At 38.9% G+C, this 20,314-nt stretch overlaps 2 protein-coding genes across 6 annotated transcripts in view; both read left to right on the forward strand.

Moving 5' to 3' along the window:
- LOC144076299 (forkhead box protein J3-like) overlaps positions 1–4,122 on the forward strand; it is a 43,883-nt gene extending 39,761 nt beyond the window's left edge. For all 4 annotated transcript variants that reach the window (XM_077604034.1, XM_077604027.1, XM_077604042.1 and 1 more), the window contains 2 exons: positions 70–198; positions 885–4,122. In XM_077604034.1, coding sequence (XP_077460160.1) covers positions 70–198; positions 885–1,006 — 251 coding nt within the window. In that variant the 3' untranslated portion in view covers positions 1,007–4,122. The remainder of the gene's footprint in view (positions 1–69; positions 199–884) is intronic.
- A 1,339-nt stretch (positions 4,123–5,461) lies between these two features.
- Positions 5,462–18,132, forward strand: pdpn (podoplanin). 2 transcript variants are annotated; one of them, XM_077615342.1, is made up of 5 exons: positions 5,462–5,798; positions 13,257–13,631; positions 13,925–14,033; positions 14,763–14,829; positions 15,642–18,132. In XM_077615342.1, exons 1-5 carry the CDS (start codon positions 5,747–5,749, stop codon positions 15,705–15,707), a joined length of 669 nt encoding a protein of 222 aa, XP_077471468.1. In that variant the 5' UTR covers positions 5,462–5,746; the 3' UTR covers positions 15,708–18,132. The 2 variants fall into 2 exon arrangements, with proteins under 2 accessions (XP_077471468.1, XP_077471477.1); XM_077615351.1 differs by lacking the exon at positions 14,763–14,829 and having other exon boundaries at positions 5,465–5,798.
- The last annotated feature ends 2,182 nt before the right edge of the window (positions 18,133–20,314 follow it).

The following is a 20,314-nucleotide window of genomic DNA, read 5'->3' on the forward strand; positions in this document are numbered from 1 at the left end:
ACGTGTGTGTCAAAGCAGTTTGCTAAAGGAAGTCTTAGTCATTAGCCCATTTTGTTTGCCCTCCCACAGGGAACATGTACATGGACTCCAGGCGGAATATTTCTTCTCTGATGGGCCCACCCGGATACCCCCACATGCCTCCCATTAGCAACACAGCTCCTACCATGACAGGAGACTCTTCCATCACACTCATACCAGGTGTGCATGTCTGCGTATGTTTTGCTAGTGTTACTTTGTTATGAAGAAAAGGGTAACTTCATTAGTGACTATGATTAAGTCAAACTAGGAAAGACAGCCTTTACATGATCAATATAGATATAATTTAAATTTGTAATTAATATATTAATATTGAAAGGTGGCCCAGTGGTAACATGGTTACCACTTCAGCCTTACAGTTCTGAGATCGATGGTTCAATCCCATGTTCCGACCTTCCTGAATTGAGTTGGCGTTGGCATGTTCTCCCTGGGCTTGCGTGGGTTCTCTCCAACTATTCCGGTTTCCTCCCACATCCCAAAATCATGCATTGTACGCTGGTTTTAAACTCTAAATTACCCCTAGGTGTGTAAGTGCGAGCGGGATAGGTTGTTCGTCTCCTTGTGCCCTGCGATTGGCTTGCTGCCAATTTAGGGTGTCCCCCGCCTGGTGCCCATAGTTGGCCGGGATATGCTCCTGGACCCCCGTGACCCTTGTGAGGATAACCGGTATGGAAAATGAATGAGTGAATATCACGTTTAGGGTGTTACACTTTGCCTGTATCAAGTTGTTAACATGATAAAGACGCAAACAAAATGTTGCGGCATCGTCGAGTATAAATAATCTCACTTTACTGGTTAGGATTGTATGCAAAATGAACAAAAGATCTTTGCTTCTGCCTCATTCCCAGGTCATCACAACCAACTGAGCCAGCAGCAACAACACATGTTAGCTCCTGGACACTTCCAGGTAAGACGCATGCTTGCCACCGATGACATCCAGGATGACTTCGACTGGGACTCCATTGTGTGAACATGAATTAATAGAGAAGAGAGAAGGTGAGATGATGACAATAGTGACATGAGATCAAAAGCATTGAAGACAATCCATAATAGGGAGTCTTTTTTTGGAGGAGAATAGAACTGGAGACAATCAGTTAGCAAGTGGACCAAGTTGTAAAGCGTTGCCCCGGGATCGAGCCACTGCGGGTGACGAGTTACTGAAACCGTCAAAACATTTGTGAAATGTTTCTTTGTTTGTTTTCATCTGTTTCTTACCCAGAACTATATGGGTCACGTTAAAAACTAAAGCAAAAAAGAAATGCTCAACAAGTGGGAAGAAAATAGTCATTTTTTTCAAGAAATTATTATCTTGTGAGCATACAGTTTTCTTTCAAATATTTGAATAGTTTAAATCTTCTGTGTTCTTGCTAAAATCTCACATATTGCCGATTTTTTTGTGCTCATGCCAAAGACCTGTCTAAGTAAAAAGAAGTACCGTAGCTTCGTGCCATCTTGTTGCAATCTTGTGCCAAGGAATTGAGGATCTTAATTTATATAAAGAATAAGTAAACAACAATGGAATTCCACTATTCAAAATACACAGTTCAAATCACAAGATAAGTGTTATTAGAAAAGATTACAAAAATACAGCATTATTCTAAACCCCCTTCCCCAACATGGCACTTTTTCCATTTGGAAAATTATCGAAACTTGACTTTATTGTTGAAGAAATACACTGTTGTTTCCCTAAGGCTAGATTTTATTCCTGGAAATATGTAAATTTGCTGGATTTATACTTGAACATATACAGCTTTTTGGAGGGTGTTTTTCCCCATAAGGAATAAGACTGAAGACTTCATACTGAGTAAATAGTACATATTTTTCACTGAAAATGTTCTTCCATAGTGGCCCTTCACATTTTGTTTCTAGCTAGCTGCAGCACATGAGCATATTTTCATAACAAACATGTATTTATTTCTTCTCACTTTCAACTGCAACTACTTGAGATTTTTTTCTCCAATGGTTCGATTTGCTGGTACAGTGGTACCTTGAGATGCAACCTTAATGCGTTCCGGGACTGAGCTCTTATGAATTGAAATGCGAACATTTATTTTCTGGACCAATGAATCTTTTACATAAAACCCCCAAATTTTAGGTCAGAGGTTAGTGTGCTCTTATTTAAATACTGTACAGTGGTACCTCGAGATACAAGCTTAATGCGTTCCGGGACTGAGCTCTTATGTCGATTTACTCGTATCTCAAATCAACGTTTCCCATTGAAATGAACTAAAAACAAATACATTTGTTCCAACCCTCTGAAAAAAACACCAAAAAACAAGATATTGGATTGGAAAAACATTTTTCTTTGTTCTAATTCGCCATCTATTAGCAGAGTAACAAATAACTAGTGGTTATGATGTTTAATAGTAGTACTAAAATTAGACGGATTTCGCGGATGGGAGAGAGAGAGAGACGGACAGAGAGAGAGAGAGAAATAGAGAGACTTTTTGCATGGCAACGCGCTCGTAACATACCATAAACAAATTTAAATGAACTTGGATTACGATACAGACACACTCAAAAATAAGTTTAATCTAACTTTACACTAAACTTCTAATTTTGTTTTGAATTTTTATACCTTTCTTCTCCCGGGTTGACTCTATTTGCCCCGCCTCCACCCTGACTTTCAGCTACAGCTAAAAGGAACCTATCGAGGGTTGTTTTCTTTTGTCTTCCCTTCAAAATATTCCGAAAATGATGCACACAAATGTCCTCACAATAGGATAACGCATGACCACTTACCAACGGGAAGTAGTATACTTCTCTCATATTAGAAAGTCATCTCCGCCACGCGTACACATTCTAACGCAGGAAAAAACACTGAACTGAAAAAATGCAACGCTCCGCCCAGTGCTCGTAGAGGCATTTAAACGAGGGAGTTGCGGCGAGATGATGATCTCGTAAGCAGCCTCTCTGTATGCTCGTCTATCAAAATTTGTCTCGTATCTCAAGGTAAATATTGGCTCGAAATTTTACTCGTATCTCAAATTGCTCGTATGTTGGGGGCACTCGTATGTCAAGGTATTACTGTACTATATTCGCATGAAGAGAGATTGACAACCATCATTGCAACACATTTCAACACAAACCTATGCACAGCAAGTTCTTTGTTCTGAAACCATCGTTTTATATTACTTTAATCATTTTTCGTTGTAGCTGTGTCTGTCCTCTGCGTAGCTCAATGGTTGATGAAGTCGAGCCATTTGTGTTGTAATGTAACTACCATGTTCAGTTTCTGGTGAGGCCCTGTTGACTGTGACATTAGTCATCTAAAAAACAAAGCAGATGCCGTGAAAATAGGATCCTTCAACATTCGGGGGCATTAAGGTATTTCTCTTTTTGTCATTTTTTCTTAAACAATACATAGAGAATTTTATGAATCACAACAGGCCAGTCATGACTCCGTCTGCACAAGTACTGTAGAATATTAACTCATTCATTGTCATTGAGCGATGTCCAATTTATTTCAACTAAGAGGCTTGGCAGTGAACCCCGGAAATCTCTCAAATGTTCAGGTAGCCAATTAATTATGCATATAGCTCAATACCCAATAACAACAAAAGATGCTGCTTCGGGTTTGAGGAAAATGTGATCAAGCTACAAAATACACGATTGTTAGTTTTGTTTTGTTTTTTCTTCTTCCATTGTGAATTTGTCTGTATGAAAAAAAAGTCTTTTGTATACAACTTCACATTTGGCAAAAAACATATGCATATGAATATGGATGCACTAGTATGTGAAGTAGAAAGTCATAGTGGTCTTGGGAAGTTCTCTTTGGGGCTTAATCATTAATATTATCATCTTTGCCACTAATGCTGTATGACAGTGACCAGCATTATCTAATTTGTGGGTGTATTGTTGTCCTTATGTAAATAGCACTGTTTTTCCCTTTTTTTTCCGTACAAAGAGAAAACAAACAACATAGTGAAAAGAACAAAGTATTTTTATTTGTCCTCCAAAGAGACAGTGTGTAAATACTACTCATTATTTTGTACATATGTGATTTATGTGTGTCATGGATAATAATCTGTATGAGTCAACTGTTTCAAAGCTGTTTTAGTGTTTATTAAAACCTAATTGACCATTTTTACTCTCCTAACTTGCCATTGCTGCTATTACTTTACAACCTTTGATTTTTTGTGGTAATGTTACAAAATTCCAAACTCTTGCTTCATATAGTACAAATCAAATCGTCCATGCAGGTTTTTTAAAAATGTTTAGAAAGTGCTAATAACACATTTAAAAATAACTACATTTCGTGGTCATGTCAGACAGTCTTGAATGTTTTTAGGGTAAACTTTAAAGGTCACAACATTAGGTCATAACTAACAAGTAACGACTACAATGGTGTAACGATGTAAACACAGCATATCACAACATTTTGTTCCTCCTAACTTAGATAAATTTTTCAATGTTTTTTAGTCAATATCATGAATATTTTGGCTATTTTTCCTGTAAAATTAACTCGCACTAAATAAAGCACACATTGTCAGACAAAACCCAATACTATGAGACTACCATGTTGCCCAATAGGTGTCAGTCTAATGCCAAGCAAAACTTTTGCTTGCCCACCCCTGGCCCTAGCATAGGGTTCAGACCACCCGTGCTTTTCTGTTGTTGTTATTTTTCCTGTTACAAAGGTAACACAATGTTTACCTTTACTTCAGCGTTTTTCTGTAAGCTATTTTTTTCTTTTTGATTATGTATTCATTTATTTTTGCCAACCTACCTTCTGTTGATTAGCTGAAAGCTGACGTATTTGCTTTTTATTTTAAAACCTTTTCTAATACCTATCTTATTTTTGCATACATACATACATTTGCATACACATTTCATACAAAATTGGTATACTTTTATTATTTTGAAAGTGCTTAGGGTTAATATTAAAGTTTGTGGATCGAATTATGCTAAATAAATGTGAAATATGATTCTACTTCCAAGTTACAACCCAGTTTCATAGGGGAAATACCACTCTATAATCCAAAGACAGCTTATGATTTTAAGTCATTGTACAACCCCTACACACAAGAATGTAAGCTAGGCATAGCTTTTCCTCAACATAAAAGGATCATATTTTTATAAAAATATGTCGAATCAACACACTGTACATCTTGCCCTGAATTACAAATTTCCTATTCTGTCAAATAATTGGTGCCATTGGGTTGTCTCTTCATGTTACAGAAATTGAAATTTGGCTGAGGATACCATGTACCATGAATTTGAAAATAGTAAATCACAAATATTACAGGTGGGTTTACACAATATACACATCGATGGTCTAGTTGGTATATTTTGCCTCCACATTCATTCAGAAACATTACAAAAAAAGTGTGTGCTTATTTTGCAGCGCTGGAAGCAGTTCTTAACAGTCTGCCTCCTCCCAACACAAACCTGCCCCCTGACAAAAACCCACCCAGTTCACATCCAGTGCCCACACCCCTCCTCCATTTACAGCCCACAGTCTGCCTCTTTCTCTCTCTCTTTCTGTCTGCTGTGGACCAGACTCTCCTCACACTCCTCCACTTCCACACTGCACTTCTATTATTCCCACTTAAAGGGCTTCCACCTGGATCCAAACTTTCATTTTAATTATTATTATTTTTTTTTTAGAAGAGGGGTCCCTCTCAAAAAGCGGCGTGTGTGTTTGGCACTGTGTGGACATCCATTTATCGTGCTGTCATCATTAAACCAAGGAACCACACTGACCACCATGAATGTTCAGCTGCTGCTCCTGTTGGCCTTCTGTGCCTTCACACATGCAAGTGAGTAAACCTGTCTTCTCTTTCTCTGCAAAAAGTTGTGTGGCCATCGTGCTGTGAGCACGCCATGTGCACTCACTTGCTGCCTCCATGTGCCCATGCTGCCCCTTTGTCTGCTTGAATCCCTCATTTTGCCAGTCATGCTTGGTACCACTTCGCAATAGGGTTTCCCCTTAAAGTATACGCCGCTTCAAATTGGAAACTACTCTTTCATGACATGTAATTTGGGTCAGAATCGTGACAAAAAAACAACCGTGTTAAGATTTGTTTATGTCTGCTTAGCTGAGTAAATAAATCCACAACGATGAAATAAATAATGAACAAATAATGAACCGCTACCCAAAGGTGAACAAGGTTACGTCTTATGCATAGATGATTAATTAGTGATAAAAGAGTTCATTGTTTGGCAATAAAGGATATATTTCTAAACACAGGCAGCACTGTTATACTCTAATGATTAACATTTCTGCCTCACAGTTAAAAGATCCTGGGTTCGAGTTTTAAGACACCGATCAAAGTTTTCATGTTCTCCTCAGCAATATGTAGATTGAGCAAAGACCCTAAATTGCCCTTTTTTAAACTGTGAATGTGAATGATTGCTTGTAAGCCTGCCATATGATTGACTGGTGACCAGTCCGGTATGAACCCCGCCTTTTGCCCAAAGACAGCGCAGGTAATGCAGATTCCCTGCAGCCAAATAATGAGGCAGTGCTATTAAAAATAAATAAGTAAATAAATTGTATATATTTGAGGTGACCCTTTGATCTGCTTATTATTGTATAAATCTGACATTTATTTATAAAGGTAGAGAGAGAGAGAAGTAAAGATAGGAGCTCTGCAGCCTCAGTTATTCAAGGCTTCTCTATTAATAGAGGGTCCCATACTGTATATACAGTATAGGCATACAGTGTGTATGGGTATGGAGGGAGTGCATATGATCCTCGACAGCTTCTCAAGTGGCACCCCACCCACTTTTGATCACTAACTCTTCTTTGGTCCTTTGTGCACACTATATGACAATTTTAATATTTGCACTTAAAATACATGTTGAATCTAAATCAAGTGTTGATTTTGCTCTCTTAAACTTAAAATAGAAAACAGCTAATCTGCACTTTTTTACATGGCCCGTGTGTGCCATAAAAGCTCCCCGCTGTTTGGCCTTCCTCCAGTCTCCTTCCTAATGAGTTTTGTCTGCCTCTGTAGACTAATAACTTTGCCGTCACATCTGGCTGCTGAAGGCAGAGGTCAGCGGCCCCTTTGGTCATCAAGCCAGTTTTAGAAATGACTCAAATGTGACGCTCATACTCCAAAGATGAGGCTGTTATAGAAGCTGCATGGGAGAGAAAACATTCACACAACCTTTTGACTGGGCGAACACAACTTGCTGATGTAGTAACATGATTGAAGTATCCGACCATAGGGACGGGACGTGTCATGAATTTAGGCACCTATGCTTATCACGGCTGGAAATTCATTTTCACTTAAGCCTTTTGGTGATGAATTTAAAATGTTCTTTCCTGTGGGATAGTAAACGTAAACTTACTGAGTATTTTCAAATACATTTGTAAAGAACCAACACAATTTGAAACACAACCAAACTTAAAAAAAAATAGCCCAATTACTTATATACGTAAATAGTTAAACCATAGATATATCAACAACTCTAATCCAAACATAAGTTTGTATCCTTCCAAATTCATCTGACAACTACCCTTACAAACATGCTTTAACATGAAAAATTGTGTATTCAGTGTGTTCAACACTCGACTTGAAAACATTCTAAAAAGGCTCAGTTTGCCAGTTTTTAGGACCAAACAAGGAGAATTGACTAGATTTACACAACTGACCACAGTTGTGTGTCTCATGTGTTTGGCACGTCCTGTGCGTGTGCTGCAGGGCGAGGCATGGAGTAAGACAAAAAAAAGAGGGGGGGGGGGGGGGGGGGGGCGCTGACTCAGGAACATGTAGCCCAATTAGTTGGGCGGGCATATGCTCATCATGAAGGGTTTAGCATTTTTGGATGAGGGAGAACATTGTGGTAACCATTTTATTTTTTTCCTTTTAATTATTCAAGAATTTTCAGACAATAGATGAGCTTTGTAGCAACTGTTGCTTTGTGAGTTAGTACATGCAGCATTAAGGATTGTGGTGGCCACTTTAGCTTGGGATCAGAAATTGAAAAAGAGGACACCTTGGAACATTCTTCCGATAGTTAAATATTGCTATAAAGATGAAAGCCCCATATGTACGACATGATATCTAACATAAGAAAATGTGAATTAAATTATCTAATTGTAAATGTTTTTCTCTTGTTTATCGTGAAATTAATATCCAGTGAGTTCCAAAGTGAATGTAGTTTATAAGTAACATGATGGAGTCTGGAGTTTATTGCATTTTTTTAGGGCACGTCAAGAGTACACCAGTCCACAGTCTACAGTTTGACTCAATTTACAAGTCTCATTTTGCTCGAGTTGCCACTGTAATTGGTATTCACTGTTCTTTCACTCAAAGTTAAATAGAATAGAGAAGGGATTTGCATCAATGTTTTTTGTTTTTTTATATCTAAAAAAATAGAAGTTATTACTGTTTGATTTCATGAGAAAGTACTAATGTTCAATGCAAGAAAGACCAATCTGTTTCCTCTGCAAGATGCCATTTTGGCGTTATCTTGTTTGAATGCCACTAGGATGGTAAAATAACAAAGAAGTAATGTAATGCATTTCAATTTAGAGACAGTCCTTTTGGAATGTAACAAATGACTTCTAAACGGCAGGATACACAGTCGGCTGATTGGGTAACACATTTGCCACACAAGACGGACTGTTCAGGTTTTAGGCCTCGGCTCTGGCTTTCCTGAGAGGAGTTTGCTCATTGTCTCTGTGCATGTGTTCGTTTTCTCTGGGTGCTCGTGCTTCGTCGTGTCTGCTACAGTTGGAGATGGTCTCTTCCAGATGTGATGTCTCCTGATTGTGATGACACCAAGGTTAAGGATGTTCCACCCATCCACTCTAATCAGTCGTGTGGTACAGGCCTCCACTCTGTATTGCAAACGCCTACCATTTTGGGAGGGGAGTATAGTACATATGTGCATGTGGGGGTACTCTGAGATGGGCTGGGTGTCTATCTCGACTACTAACCTAAAACATTCTAAAATGAGTTACACCTCTTGGACAGCACTGCGCACATGTAAACACTTGGTAGGGGCCTCCATGACAACTGAGTTTACAACTCATTGATGCAGCCCCTCGTACTCCTGCCTCTCATGTCTCAAATGGCATAATAAGGTGTTCTTATATTGAAATCTTTAATCCTAAAACTTTATGCACCAACTTTACGTCATCAGTAAATGGCGTCTTCTTCCATTGCTGACATCACGTGAGTCTTTTGAAGTAAAATAGGGTTTTATCCCCCATTTCGTTCTTACTTTTTACGTCCCAAAGGGCTTCAGTTGTTAAGATGGGCTCCTCAGGGGAGTAGCAGGAGAACAGTGTCAACATTACAGGATTACAAGGCATAAATAGCAGAAGGGATGTATGCACCATTGATTATAGCCAGTGTGGGCATCCACCGTAGAGAGGAAATAGTACTCAGAGCTAATTGTGGGAACTGAACACGAAATGAAGCGATTGTAAGTGGGCTGGATGATTACACATAGCGTAAGCCCCTTTTATCATTGGTTACAGGCATTCCAAACAAACTGTTTGAGGCTCCATTGGAACCCCGCCTTTCTCTTCAATGGGAACAAATGTTTCTGCTATTTATCCCACCTCTTGCTAATGACCACAGTCGCCGGATGGCACATGACTAGAAATAGCTGCACTCTTTATCAAGGCATACCCGGGGGCCCAAACTTTTGTATTACACTGTAGTATATTTAAAGACTATTGAAAACACATTTATTTATTATTATTATTTTCAACCTCCAAATGCTTTTATAAGCACTGAGAGAGCACCACTTGCTTTTATAGTTACATTTCTACTAACTTTGTTGTTCTTGTTCTTTGTTAATTAATTAATTACATAATTATATTTAGGAGTTAGCTAGTTGAGGGCACATTTCTGTTGTTAGGACATGTATAGGTCACACAAATTTCCCAGCAGCCTTAAATGCTATGCTTTTTTTTTCTATAAAATTTTAGTATTCTTTTTTTTTTAAGTTCGGTACCCCGCAACAGAGGATAAAAATGAAAAAAAAAATGTAATTTTCACAATTACATATTAACACAGGTAACTACATAAGTGCATGCACAATCTATATGCAATGAATTAATCAGCTATGGGATGTAAACATCCCTAGAATATACCTACAAGATTTCATTCTGATCTGTCCACAAATAACAGATGAGTCACTATTTTAGTTAGTGTCCTCCTCAAGAAGGAGGGAAGCAAGTTATCTTTTGAGCCCTCTCACCAGGTGGTCTAAAAATTACATTCAAATGTTTATTTGTTGATATTAAATATTAGCCTCCTTAATTTTAACCAATTCTGCATGTGTAGTGCAGCAAGGGAGTTTAAAAGCATGTTGTTTTTTCTTCGTCTCCATTGAGGAAAAAGTCATTTCAGGCCAGCGGAAAGTTGAGTCTAGTCCGTAATTTTGGTGCAGCTGAAATGTACCCTCCTTCATCTGCATGCGACGCAGTCCAGGCCGAGCCTTCAGTTGTGGTCGTGAGGATGTTGAACATGGCGGGACAGAGCTCAGTTTATTGAGGGGTAATGATCACGTTGAGCTCGGCGGCTTCACAGTACAGACCTTGATGAAAGACACTAAATGCTGTCTTCACCCAGCTGCAAAACTCATCATGGAAGATTCCCTTTCTATCCAAAGCATGGCCATCCTCAAAGCACTGACAAGAAACAGATAGCTTCCAAATGGAATGATAATGTACAGCTTTTTGGCCTTATTCAATATCTCTTGAATCTCTCCTATGAAAAACAAAGACTCCAACAGAACACAGGTTTTCATTTGTGGCCTCCACTGAAAAGAGAAAACCAAGTACTCAGTAGCCAAGAATTAAGTCTTAATATTTCGAGTAATAACGGGATCGTCTTAATATTTCAAGTAATATTCGGATCATATGATTTGTCAATTGTTGATAGACTAAAACTCTTTTAAACCTGACTTAGTTGCAAGCAGTGCAAATTCAGTTGCTAATCTGTGTGAAAGTCGTCTTCATTTACCAGTCACATGCCAATATTCTCACATTTCTTTTCTCCATCTATACACAAGTAATATTAATTCCTAAATTATCATCTTAAATCATTGCAGTCAAATGTAAAACAAGGATGAGAAAGAAACAAGTTATCCCCTTGTTTTTTTTACCCCCCACACATAGTCGCCACTGCTAATTATTTTTACAACTTTAAATAATTTCTCTGAAATTCTCTCTTTCTCTCTCCAAATTTACAACGGCACGTTCCAACTGCAGAATCTAAACCTGGATTGAAGCACTCTCCACACTCATTATATTCTGCAGTGGTTGTTCCCGCCACAGGAAATGAGGCAGAGGATGTGGCGTGTTAGGCTGCACAGAGCAACAAAGAAAGGAAAAAGGGATTGCTTAAAGATGTGCACGCTATTGCGTCACTGGGTGAAGGACTGCCATGTGGCGATACCTTAGCATGGTTATGCCACTTCATTACAATATGCTCTAAATGATTTAACATATGCCAAATCTTCTGTTTGTCTTCTATAAGACAACAGTTACTCTTTCATCAAAAACTACATTGATAGTTTGCCCCTTTACACAAATGCTGTTTGAGGATTCACTGGCATTCCCCCTCATGCATCTCCCTTTTCACACTTTATAGGGCAAGTGAATATGTTTTATAACATAAAGTAACCTCATGAAAGACTTGGCGTCCGAACACTGGGGTTATGTCAGTTACAACATTAACATTTGTTAATGTAATGTGTGGTTGACATGAGACAAAATATAATGTCCACCTATGCCAGTTCTTAATTATAATCTTACATTTTATTATTAATATATATATATATATATATATTGGGCAATATATATATATATATATATATATATTAATAATAAAATGTAAGATTATAATTAAGAACTGGATATTGAATATATATATATATATATATATATATATATATATATATATATATATATATATATAAAATACCACATTTGTAAAACTACAAATTAATTAAATTATGTTTTGTTGAAACTCCTGATAAACCTCTAAAGTTGATTCTACTTTATTATTCATATTTTAAATGTCATAGTACTTATATGTAGCCTGCCATTGACAGCATGCCAATATGTCCAATTCATTTTAATTAGGAAGGTTGAAAGTGATTATTCTGCTGTCAGTGGCAGCCAATGAGTTAGGCAATAGTCCGGGTTTGGGTCAAGAGCTATTAATGGCCAAATCATGTGTTTTTTTATTATTATACTCTGGCAGCTAAATCTTCAAGTGTATGTTTTGAGGTGGGGAGTAGTGTATCATCTTGCATTCAGATTCATTGCACGATGCAGGTTTTAGTTTTGATGCCATGGCAGGAAGTGGCCTTTCAGACTTCCTCAATAGGCCTACCAGTTCGCTTCCAATTATTCCACCTCAAAACACCACTCCACCTTCTCGCTGATGTTGCAGCTTTGTTGGGACATAATGGTGGCGTCGATTGAGAAGGATCACTTTGGTGTGAGTCGGGCTTGTCGGAACACAGGCCAACACATGAGGCAGGCAGCCATCATGGCGACTCTAGTCCAACAATGAGTACATTGACACACAAGGTTTAAGTTGTCTAAGAGGGCAGTAAGTGGAGAAGAGTGGTATGTAAGGCCTGCAGCTCCAAAGTGAGCACCAGTGCTCAGGTTACCCAATGATTTGCCAGGCCCACAGAGACTTGCTTTACTTGAGACAAAGTTGATTTGAGAGCAATAAGCAATGCGCTCTTCACCTACGATACATTCGAAGGGCTTTACTTGTCATATTGGGCAAATACAAATCCAGTATTTAAATGATGCTTAACTTGAATTGTTCTTCTCTAAATGGACGTAGCCACCCGATTGTGCAGCGGTTCTTCCGCCTTACTTTGGTACAGTCAGCATGCGTTCGATTCCCACTCGGTTGTGATGTGATTAAGAGCACGAAGAGTTTTTTTTTTTTATCTCTCTGTGTTCCCCACGACGGACTGGCGACTAGTTTAGTGTGGTATGAAGTCAGCTGGAATAGATATATTCAAAAGGGAATCACACATTTGTATTAAATAAATACATATTAAATTCATACTAGTATATTAAAAAATGAAAACCAATGCTAACGCCCCCCCCCTAGCCCCCCCCCCCCCCCCATCTTAATTCCCAACCACAGCTGTTTGCTTTGTTACTACTTTGGGGAGTGGTAATTTTTGCCAGGTTTAAAAAAAAAATACATTTTGTATATTCACAACAGTCATTCAATGCAAATGTTTGACGTCTCCAAATGGTTGTTGTTCAGTCCCCACAGCCCTTCTTCCTACAGACTATGATGTTGCAGCTACTGACTCCACAGCAGCCACAGTGGCCAACCAAGAGCTTGACGTGATCACCGGACCGCCATCAACCCATCCAATGACAGCTGAACAAGATGTAGTGGCTGTTACCACTGCGGTGCCCTTTCCTCTGACGACGGCTGATACTGAGGAGCCTGAAGTAGGGGCCGAAACTCTTGCTCCAGTTGTTACTGATGCTCCAGAACCCCTTATCACTGACCCCCCTGCTGTGGAGACCGCTCCCACGGCAACCCCTGAAGAGGCTGAGGTCATCCCTCAGTGGACAGAGGCTGTAAAGGCCGACACGCACGATGAGGTAGTCGTTGAAGACGACGTAGAGGGTGAGCAATCATGGAACTTGACTGACTAGTCGTGGTAATGAAAATACAGTAACTACTGACAGTACAAGTAAAAGTACATACACATTAAATCTTTTTTTTTGAACTTCTTAAACTTCAAGACTTGCTTATTTGTCTGTTAAACATTTAGTACAATTCTTACCCATCATTGTATCTAATAAATTTCAATTAAATCTTTTTAGGAATATATTTTTTGTATTCCTATATTTAGGTGTATTTTTTTCCAAATGGCAATGGAGAACCACTGGCCTAACACTTTTTCTTTGTTCCTGCAGAAAGCCTTAGCTCGGGCCAGGTCGTGGGAATCGTGATTGGCGCACTGTTGGCGGTGATTATCGTCATTGCTGTGGTGATTGCTGCCGTGAGGAGGATGGGAAAATACTCGTAAGTACTTTGCCTCAACTTCAACTCAATATACCATGTTGACTGGCTAAAGGCATGGGTCAATCTGTGCCAGAACAGCATCTGTACCTTTTTGGGGCCGATTGGGACCTTCTTAATGGCTCTGTCATAATCAACTTGGAGACTTGACCACAGTTGTGGAGTAATAAAGTTACCAGCAAGTGTTATTACCTGTGACCACTGGGCAGGTTTGTTGTATTAAGTGGAGAGTTATGTAATGTCATATCTTTAAATATTTGTGTTGCCGTTAAGGCAAAGGTTGCGATTATTGATGTATGCAGAAGAAGTCAGTTTGCAGCTGTGGTGGCTAAATTCAAATTTATGTTGAATTTCTGTTTTCTTTTTTTTTTACCAAGCAGCCATAGATAGTCCAAGGATTTTATGCATTGGAAGTGGTGTCAAGGAAGTGCGTGATCAAGTGATACATGGCCACTAGTAGTCAGGTTTTGTATGACAGGGAGGAGCTAAATTTATCCTGGGTTGAAAGCACATGTTGTGAAGTGACATTTAAGTGACTTTCAAAATCAATCGTCTTTAAGTCTTCAACTCTTTTACTTTATTTCTACTCTGTTTCAGGGAGATATTTTTAAAGTGCTTCTTGAGTTGAATTGAGCAACAGCACCGTTGCCTTAACACAGCGAATTCGTGTGCAGCATGATGATGCAGTCCAATTTGTATGTGTGTGTGTGTGTGTGTGTGTGTGTCTCACAGGTCGGCCAGAAGCAAAAAGACAACAAAAAAAGAGAGTGTAATGGCTTCTATGATACGGATACTTTCAGTAAATAATTTACAGTATTACCACAGTCCCACCTTGTATATAATTATATATCTGTATATCAGTGTTACAAAATAGTTATTCAAGAGATTGCATGTGACCCCCCGCCCCTTTTGTTTTTTTTAACTGCTCTATTTTTTTAACAAGGAATCACTGAGTATTAGATTTTGAACGTATTGTTACTCACTACATTTCTTCATTATACCCTCTACCAGCACTGCTATGTCGTAATTATAATGCATTATATACTGCCAGTCAAATCTAACAATGCAAAGCAAGACTTGTTACAAGAACCAGCAGGTCATTTTATGGAACAATTCAGCTGTACAGTTGTTTTCCAATTTGTGTCTTGGATAATTTGCAAAAGAATAATTACTCTTCTCTAGAGACCGCTAAATATGGTGGCCAAAATTAAATGTGCGGATTGCGCCCTGGGCAGTTGGCCACATTGCTAATAGCAAAAACCCTCCCTGCTCATAACAGTAATGACATTAACCAAACACACCTCAACTCTATGCTCTAAATTCAGGGGTGGGCAATCCGGTCCCCAAGGCCCGCTGTGGGTGCAGGTTTTTGTTCCAACCGATCCAACACAAACCATTCAACCAATTAGATTTCTATTGAAATTAGACTGCATTCTACTGATTGTATATCTAACATACCAGATTGGTCAAAAGGTTTCCTCTTATGGGTTGGAATGAAAAACCGCACCCACTTGTTTGTTGAATTATTTGCCCACCCTAATTGCTCTCATAAAAAAAATGAAGTGTTGAAATGTAATTCTCTGAGTGACTAGATCTCCTTCTCTTCCTTAGCCCCTGAAGAAGAAGAAGACCATGGGCGCCAAGCAGCGGGAGCCCTCTAAGTTCTGGAAAGTCTGAACAACTAAACTGTGATGTCAATTCCAATCAGTAAAACAAAGCAAAAAAAACAAAAAACAATTGTAACACCAGAACTTAACGATTCTAAGCAGGACTCAGAACTGTTGCCTTACAAAAGGTAGGAAGGTCTGTGCAAAGTACTGTATCTATGATACAATATGTATGTAAAGATAACACAGACATCCCGCTAATTTACCTACATGACTACAAAGCGAAAGGAGTGATTCATATAAACACAATGGAAAAATAAATTTTATTAAAAAAAGACGTGATCTGGAATCAACGCTATAGTGATAAATTGATTAGATTTTGTTGTTTTTTATGCTTTTGAGGATACTTAGGGAAATTTACATTGAGACACTTCAGTTTGTTAGTTATTTTACGTTGTAGTTCTGGAAAAATTACTTCGTTGACTAGGACTCTACCAATTTGCATTATGTGGTAGGAGGCATTTCAGTTTTTTTGTAATTAACACTGTGGAAGAAGAATTGCTTTTCTTTCATAAAAGTGGGAAACACCTGGAGCGCCATATTTGTATTTCTTTGGTAGCAGGCTTCTTCCTGATTAAGGAAGACTGACAGCCTTACACTAAATGGATTCGACAATTTTATTTCTTGTGCAGGATATATTATGCACAAAGCAAAAGATAAATATCTTTGATAAAAGTGTGAGTGAGTGAACGAGTGAGAACATTTTGGAACGCTACTCTTTATAATAGTTTGTTCATTTAACAGGCAAGTTCGTGGTTCAATATAGCACAAATTCTAGTCTTAGTCAAAATGGACTCTACCAATTCTAAGGTGAACCAGACTTTTATGTAATTGACTCGTGGCAAACAGAAAAATTGTGGATAGCTGGATAAGTGTTTATCCGTTAGTTATTTAGCAGCCTACAATCTGGCTTTGTTAAAAATAAACAAAAACACTTATATTGTGATTAACACTGCAGAAAGTGAAATACATTTCTTTGACAAAGTCAAAATTGATACAAAGTGCCTTATTTTCTTACTGTTGTTATTTAGTGTAGTACTCCCTGTTTCAAGAAGACTGGTTTAGTCAAATCGAGTCGCTGGCATGTGAAAATATTTTCATTGTGATTTAAATGGTAAAAAGAGAAAATACTATTGGAAACATGCTTATATGTCCATTTGTAATGTCACAATCTAACTAAAAAACAACATCAAAGTGAAGCAAAACAATATTATGACGCGCTCTACTCATTCTGAATTACTGGTAACTTCGCTATCTTGATTGATATAGCAATAAGAAAACATTTATTTCCCTAACAGACTGAAAGCAACGTGGAATGCCATTTTTGTGTTTGTCAGTTTATTCATAGTAAGGCTACATTGTCATTCCAGAAGAATCATTTCAGTCTTTCTGAAAAGAGCAAACTCCTTTTAAAAAATTCTAGTTACGAGAATTTTTTCACTCCTGCCTGGAAAAAAAAAGAAAACCTACCCAAGTTTATCAAGGTTTGCACTAAACTTTAATGTGTTTTTCCTCAGTATTTGTGAGGGGATAGAAATAGTTCTGCGCAATCCTAGTAGCTAACAAATCAATCAACAAAAGGTAATCATTGTCAATTGAGATTATAAAATCTGCATGCATGATGAAGGATGGCAATACATAACTAAGTTAATACCACAATGATGTTGCATTTGCATGAGTTAGTGTTAGTCAGAAAGAGACGTGGCACATTCAGACCAGTGAGCAAGATTTCCTCATTAGACGGAGCTCCTGACATTTTACTGGCCGACTATATGAAGCTTTGTGCGCAGACTTGGCCTGGAATGGACTAGAGAATGGAATGAAGCATTAAAATAAAGGAAATAACGAGTGACAGAGGAGCACAATGGAGACTTAACATTCTGCCTCCTTCAACACTGACATTGAAAAAAACTTCATACATATCTGTGACATTTAGCAGAAGGGTTTGCGCCAGTGACACTGGTAGATCAGACCCAGGTTAGAGTGTGTCATCAATGTGAAGTGACTGTACTTATTTCAATTGACACCTCTTCTTGAAAAGCAGTAACTGTACTGTTCAAGTCTCACATGTATCCATTATAAGAGTTGATGAACAGGATGGCCGTTCAGTTTTCAAACCATGTTGAAGTGTAACAGGCCTGCTTTGTTCCTATTTTTAAGCACAAAAGGGTGTACAAATAATCAAGCCCCCACTTGGCTTTGCCTGCATTAAAAAAAACTTGCGTAATATGCACTGAATGTGTGATGTAATCTTTAATGAATAGGCTTTAAGACACAGCAAATGTTTGCAACGACGTGTTTTGTTTTTTCTTCCTCCTGCTTTGCCGTGTGCCGCTTTTACCAACAGGTCTCTCATGTGTGCTCTCTGACTGCTTTGAATCCTGTTATTTAATTTCTTTTGTCCATACTGTTTCAATAAAACAAACACATAAAAACAGACAGGAGTCTTCTTTTCTGTATTTAAGTTGCTGATCTGAGAACAACTATAGCATGCTTTGGACAACTAGGGGCCTGCCTATTAATTGTGACATTCAACAACCAAGTGTAACTGTTTAATTATCAGCTATCTATTTCTGAAGATATGAGGGTGGGGATAAGCTATTTTGCACATCCACTTGAAAAAAAAAAACATACAAAAGAACTACTTTTTCTGCCGCTAACCTTGGCAGCTAAACTGGTCAGCGACTGGACTGCATGAAGAACTGTCACGTTAAGGAAGAAAGCAAAATAGCTGCGCTATTTATTTGTGATGACACGATATGATATTGCTGAGCTGCCAAATTCTCTGGAATTTCAGGAATTTACTCTGGACAAACAAGGCAAACTCCGGGACTCCTGATCACCTCCCTAAACTCCGGAAATCCCAAAAATTGTCACCCACATTTTTTTAAGCAACCATTTCAGAAAAGTGCCGAATTTCCAATTTAAATGCCGCCAAATTCACACCATCATTACGGCTTCCACCATCTTACTTATGCATTTGATTCAACTGCACTATAAACCGGATGAATTTGGTAACACGAGTGCATTGTGAATCATCCGAGCATGATAACAGCTTGATTTAAATTGTTCTACGTTGTTATTTTTTTTAAATATTTCATATCGATTGTGTGCAAATCGCATTCACTCCTGATGAAAACATAAAACTCCTGAAATGGGGTCGACAGAGGTTTTCACTTGGGGCCAGCCCCCATTAGGGCTCAGAACTGGTCTGAAGTGGGCGACGAAATGCACAATGTTCTGGTAGACGGTCTTTTGGTCGCCGATCTTTTGGTCGCCGGTCTTTTGGTCGCCCGGGAGGTTATTGATAATTACCATTTAAATCGTTGCTCAAATTTCCTAGATACAAACTGCGAATTACTATTTAGTCATACTTAATGCCCTATTAATTATTACGCTAAAGAAAAGCTCCAAATTTCCTGGACCTTTATTGTTTTTTGTTGGAGAACTTGTTAAGACCCTGACTGACGTACCTTTCTAAGGGGACAACTCATGTACATACAAACTCTTATACACTCACACGTCGGCTCAGTAAAACTGCACAGGGCCATTGTTGGCTTTTATTGATGCGTAGACCGTGTTGTTTTACCTTGTTTTGTCGCCGGTCTTTTGGTCGTCGGTCTTTTGGTCACCGGTCTTTTGGTCGCCCGTTGCCGCGGTCCGGGCGACCAAAAGACCGCAACCAAAAGACCGGCGACCAAAAGACCGGCGACCAATCGACCGCACACGAATGTTCTTTGCCCTTTAGAAACAACAATGATGAAGTAATGAGTAATTACAGGAATGTTCCAGTTTTTCCAATTTTCCAATGTTCCAATTTTTATAATATGCCAACTTCCAAGCAAAAAGTTGCTCTATTTTGGTGAGTCATTGATGATTTTGAATTCTCGTAGATGTGAGCTCCCACACCAAAATTGCGGACTCCCCTGTCTATTTTGATTTTTAAAAAATTCAAGAGGCTCCAGCCCTGCAACTAACCCTCAGACCTAATAAAGCCCCTAACTTCAGAATGCCACCACTAATGGCCGAACAAGCAGCCGGTGAGTCAGTTGAACCTGCTCCGTTGCGTTGACTGTTAAGTGTTTATCCTTCTTTTTTTAATGCCATGTTGTGAAGTTTTTTCATACATTGCCGTTGGTCGGAGGCAGGCCTCCAACTGTCGGCTGTGAGTGGCACAGTGATGCTCTGTGTCTGCAGGCTCTCCTGTGTGATTTCAGGCAGCCGCCCAACTCCTTGAGCCTCAGCCTCTGCCACACGGGCCAGCGTCATCATGACTTGCCTTGAGCTTAGCCTCCGTCCACACACCGAGAGGAACAATGGAGGCTTTTCACCGGAGTAGATGTGAAGGCGAAGCACTTATGCTTAAAAAAAATCGTGGAAGGGGGAGCTCTGTGCATCACGGCAGGGTGGAGTCACTTCCTGGGTGGGCCCGATGTCAAACGTTTACACAAATGCCCTCATAGACCCATTTCATGTAAAAACAAATAACAGCTCCATCATAAGGTTAGCAAACGTGTGCGTGTCAGGGTTTTATCACTTGTTTATGTGTGGACAAGTCAGTTGAATTACAAAATATAGTGTTTTTGTGGCATGGACATGGAAATGTGCAGGAGCTCA

This window comes from Stigmatopora argus, chromosome 1 (assembly GCF_051989625.1).
Source record: "Stigmatopora argus isolate UIUO_Sarg chromosome 1, RoL_Sarg_1.0, whole genome shotgun sequence".
Taxonomy (NCBI): domain Eukaryota; kingdom Metazoa; phylum Chordata; class Actinopteri; order Syngnathiformes; family Syngnathidae; genus Stigmatopora; species Stigmatopora argus.

Bases quoted from the DNA above. Each gene is read 5' to 3' on its own strand.
- pdpn (XM_077615342.1), top strand. From the start codon at position 5,747: ATGAATGTTCAGCTGCTGCTCCTGTTGGCCTTCTGTGCCTTCACACAT. The intron at 5,799-13,256 runs GTGAGTAAACCT...GTTGTTGTTCAG, and splicing joins CTGTGCCTTCACACATGCAA to TCCCCACAGCCCTTCTTCCT. The intron at 14,830-15,641 runs GTAAATAATTTA...TCTCTTCCTTAG, and splicing joins CTATGATACGGATACTTTCA to CCCCTGAAGAAGAAGAAGAC.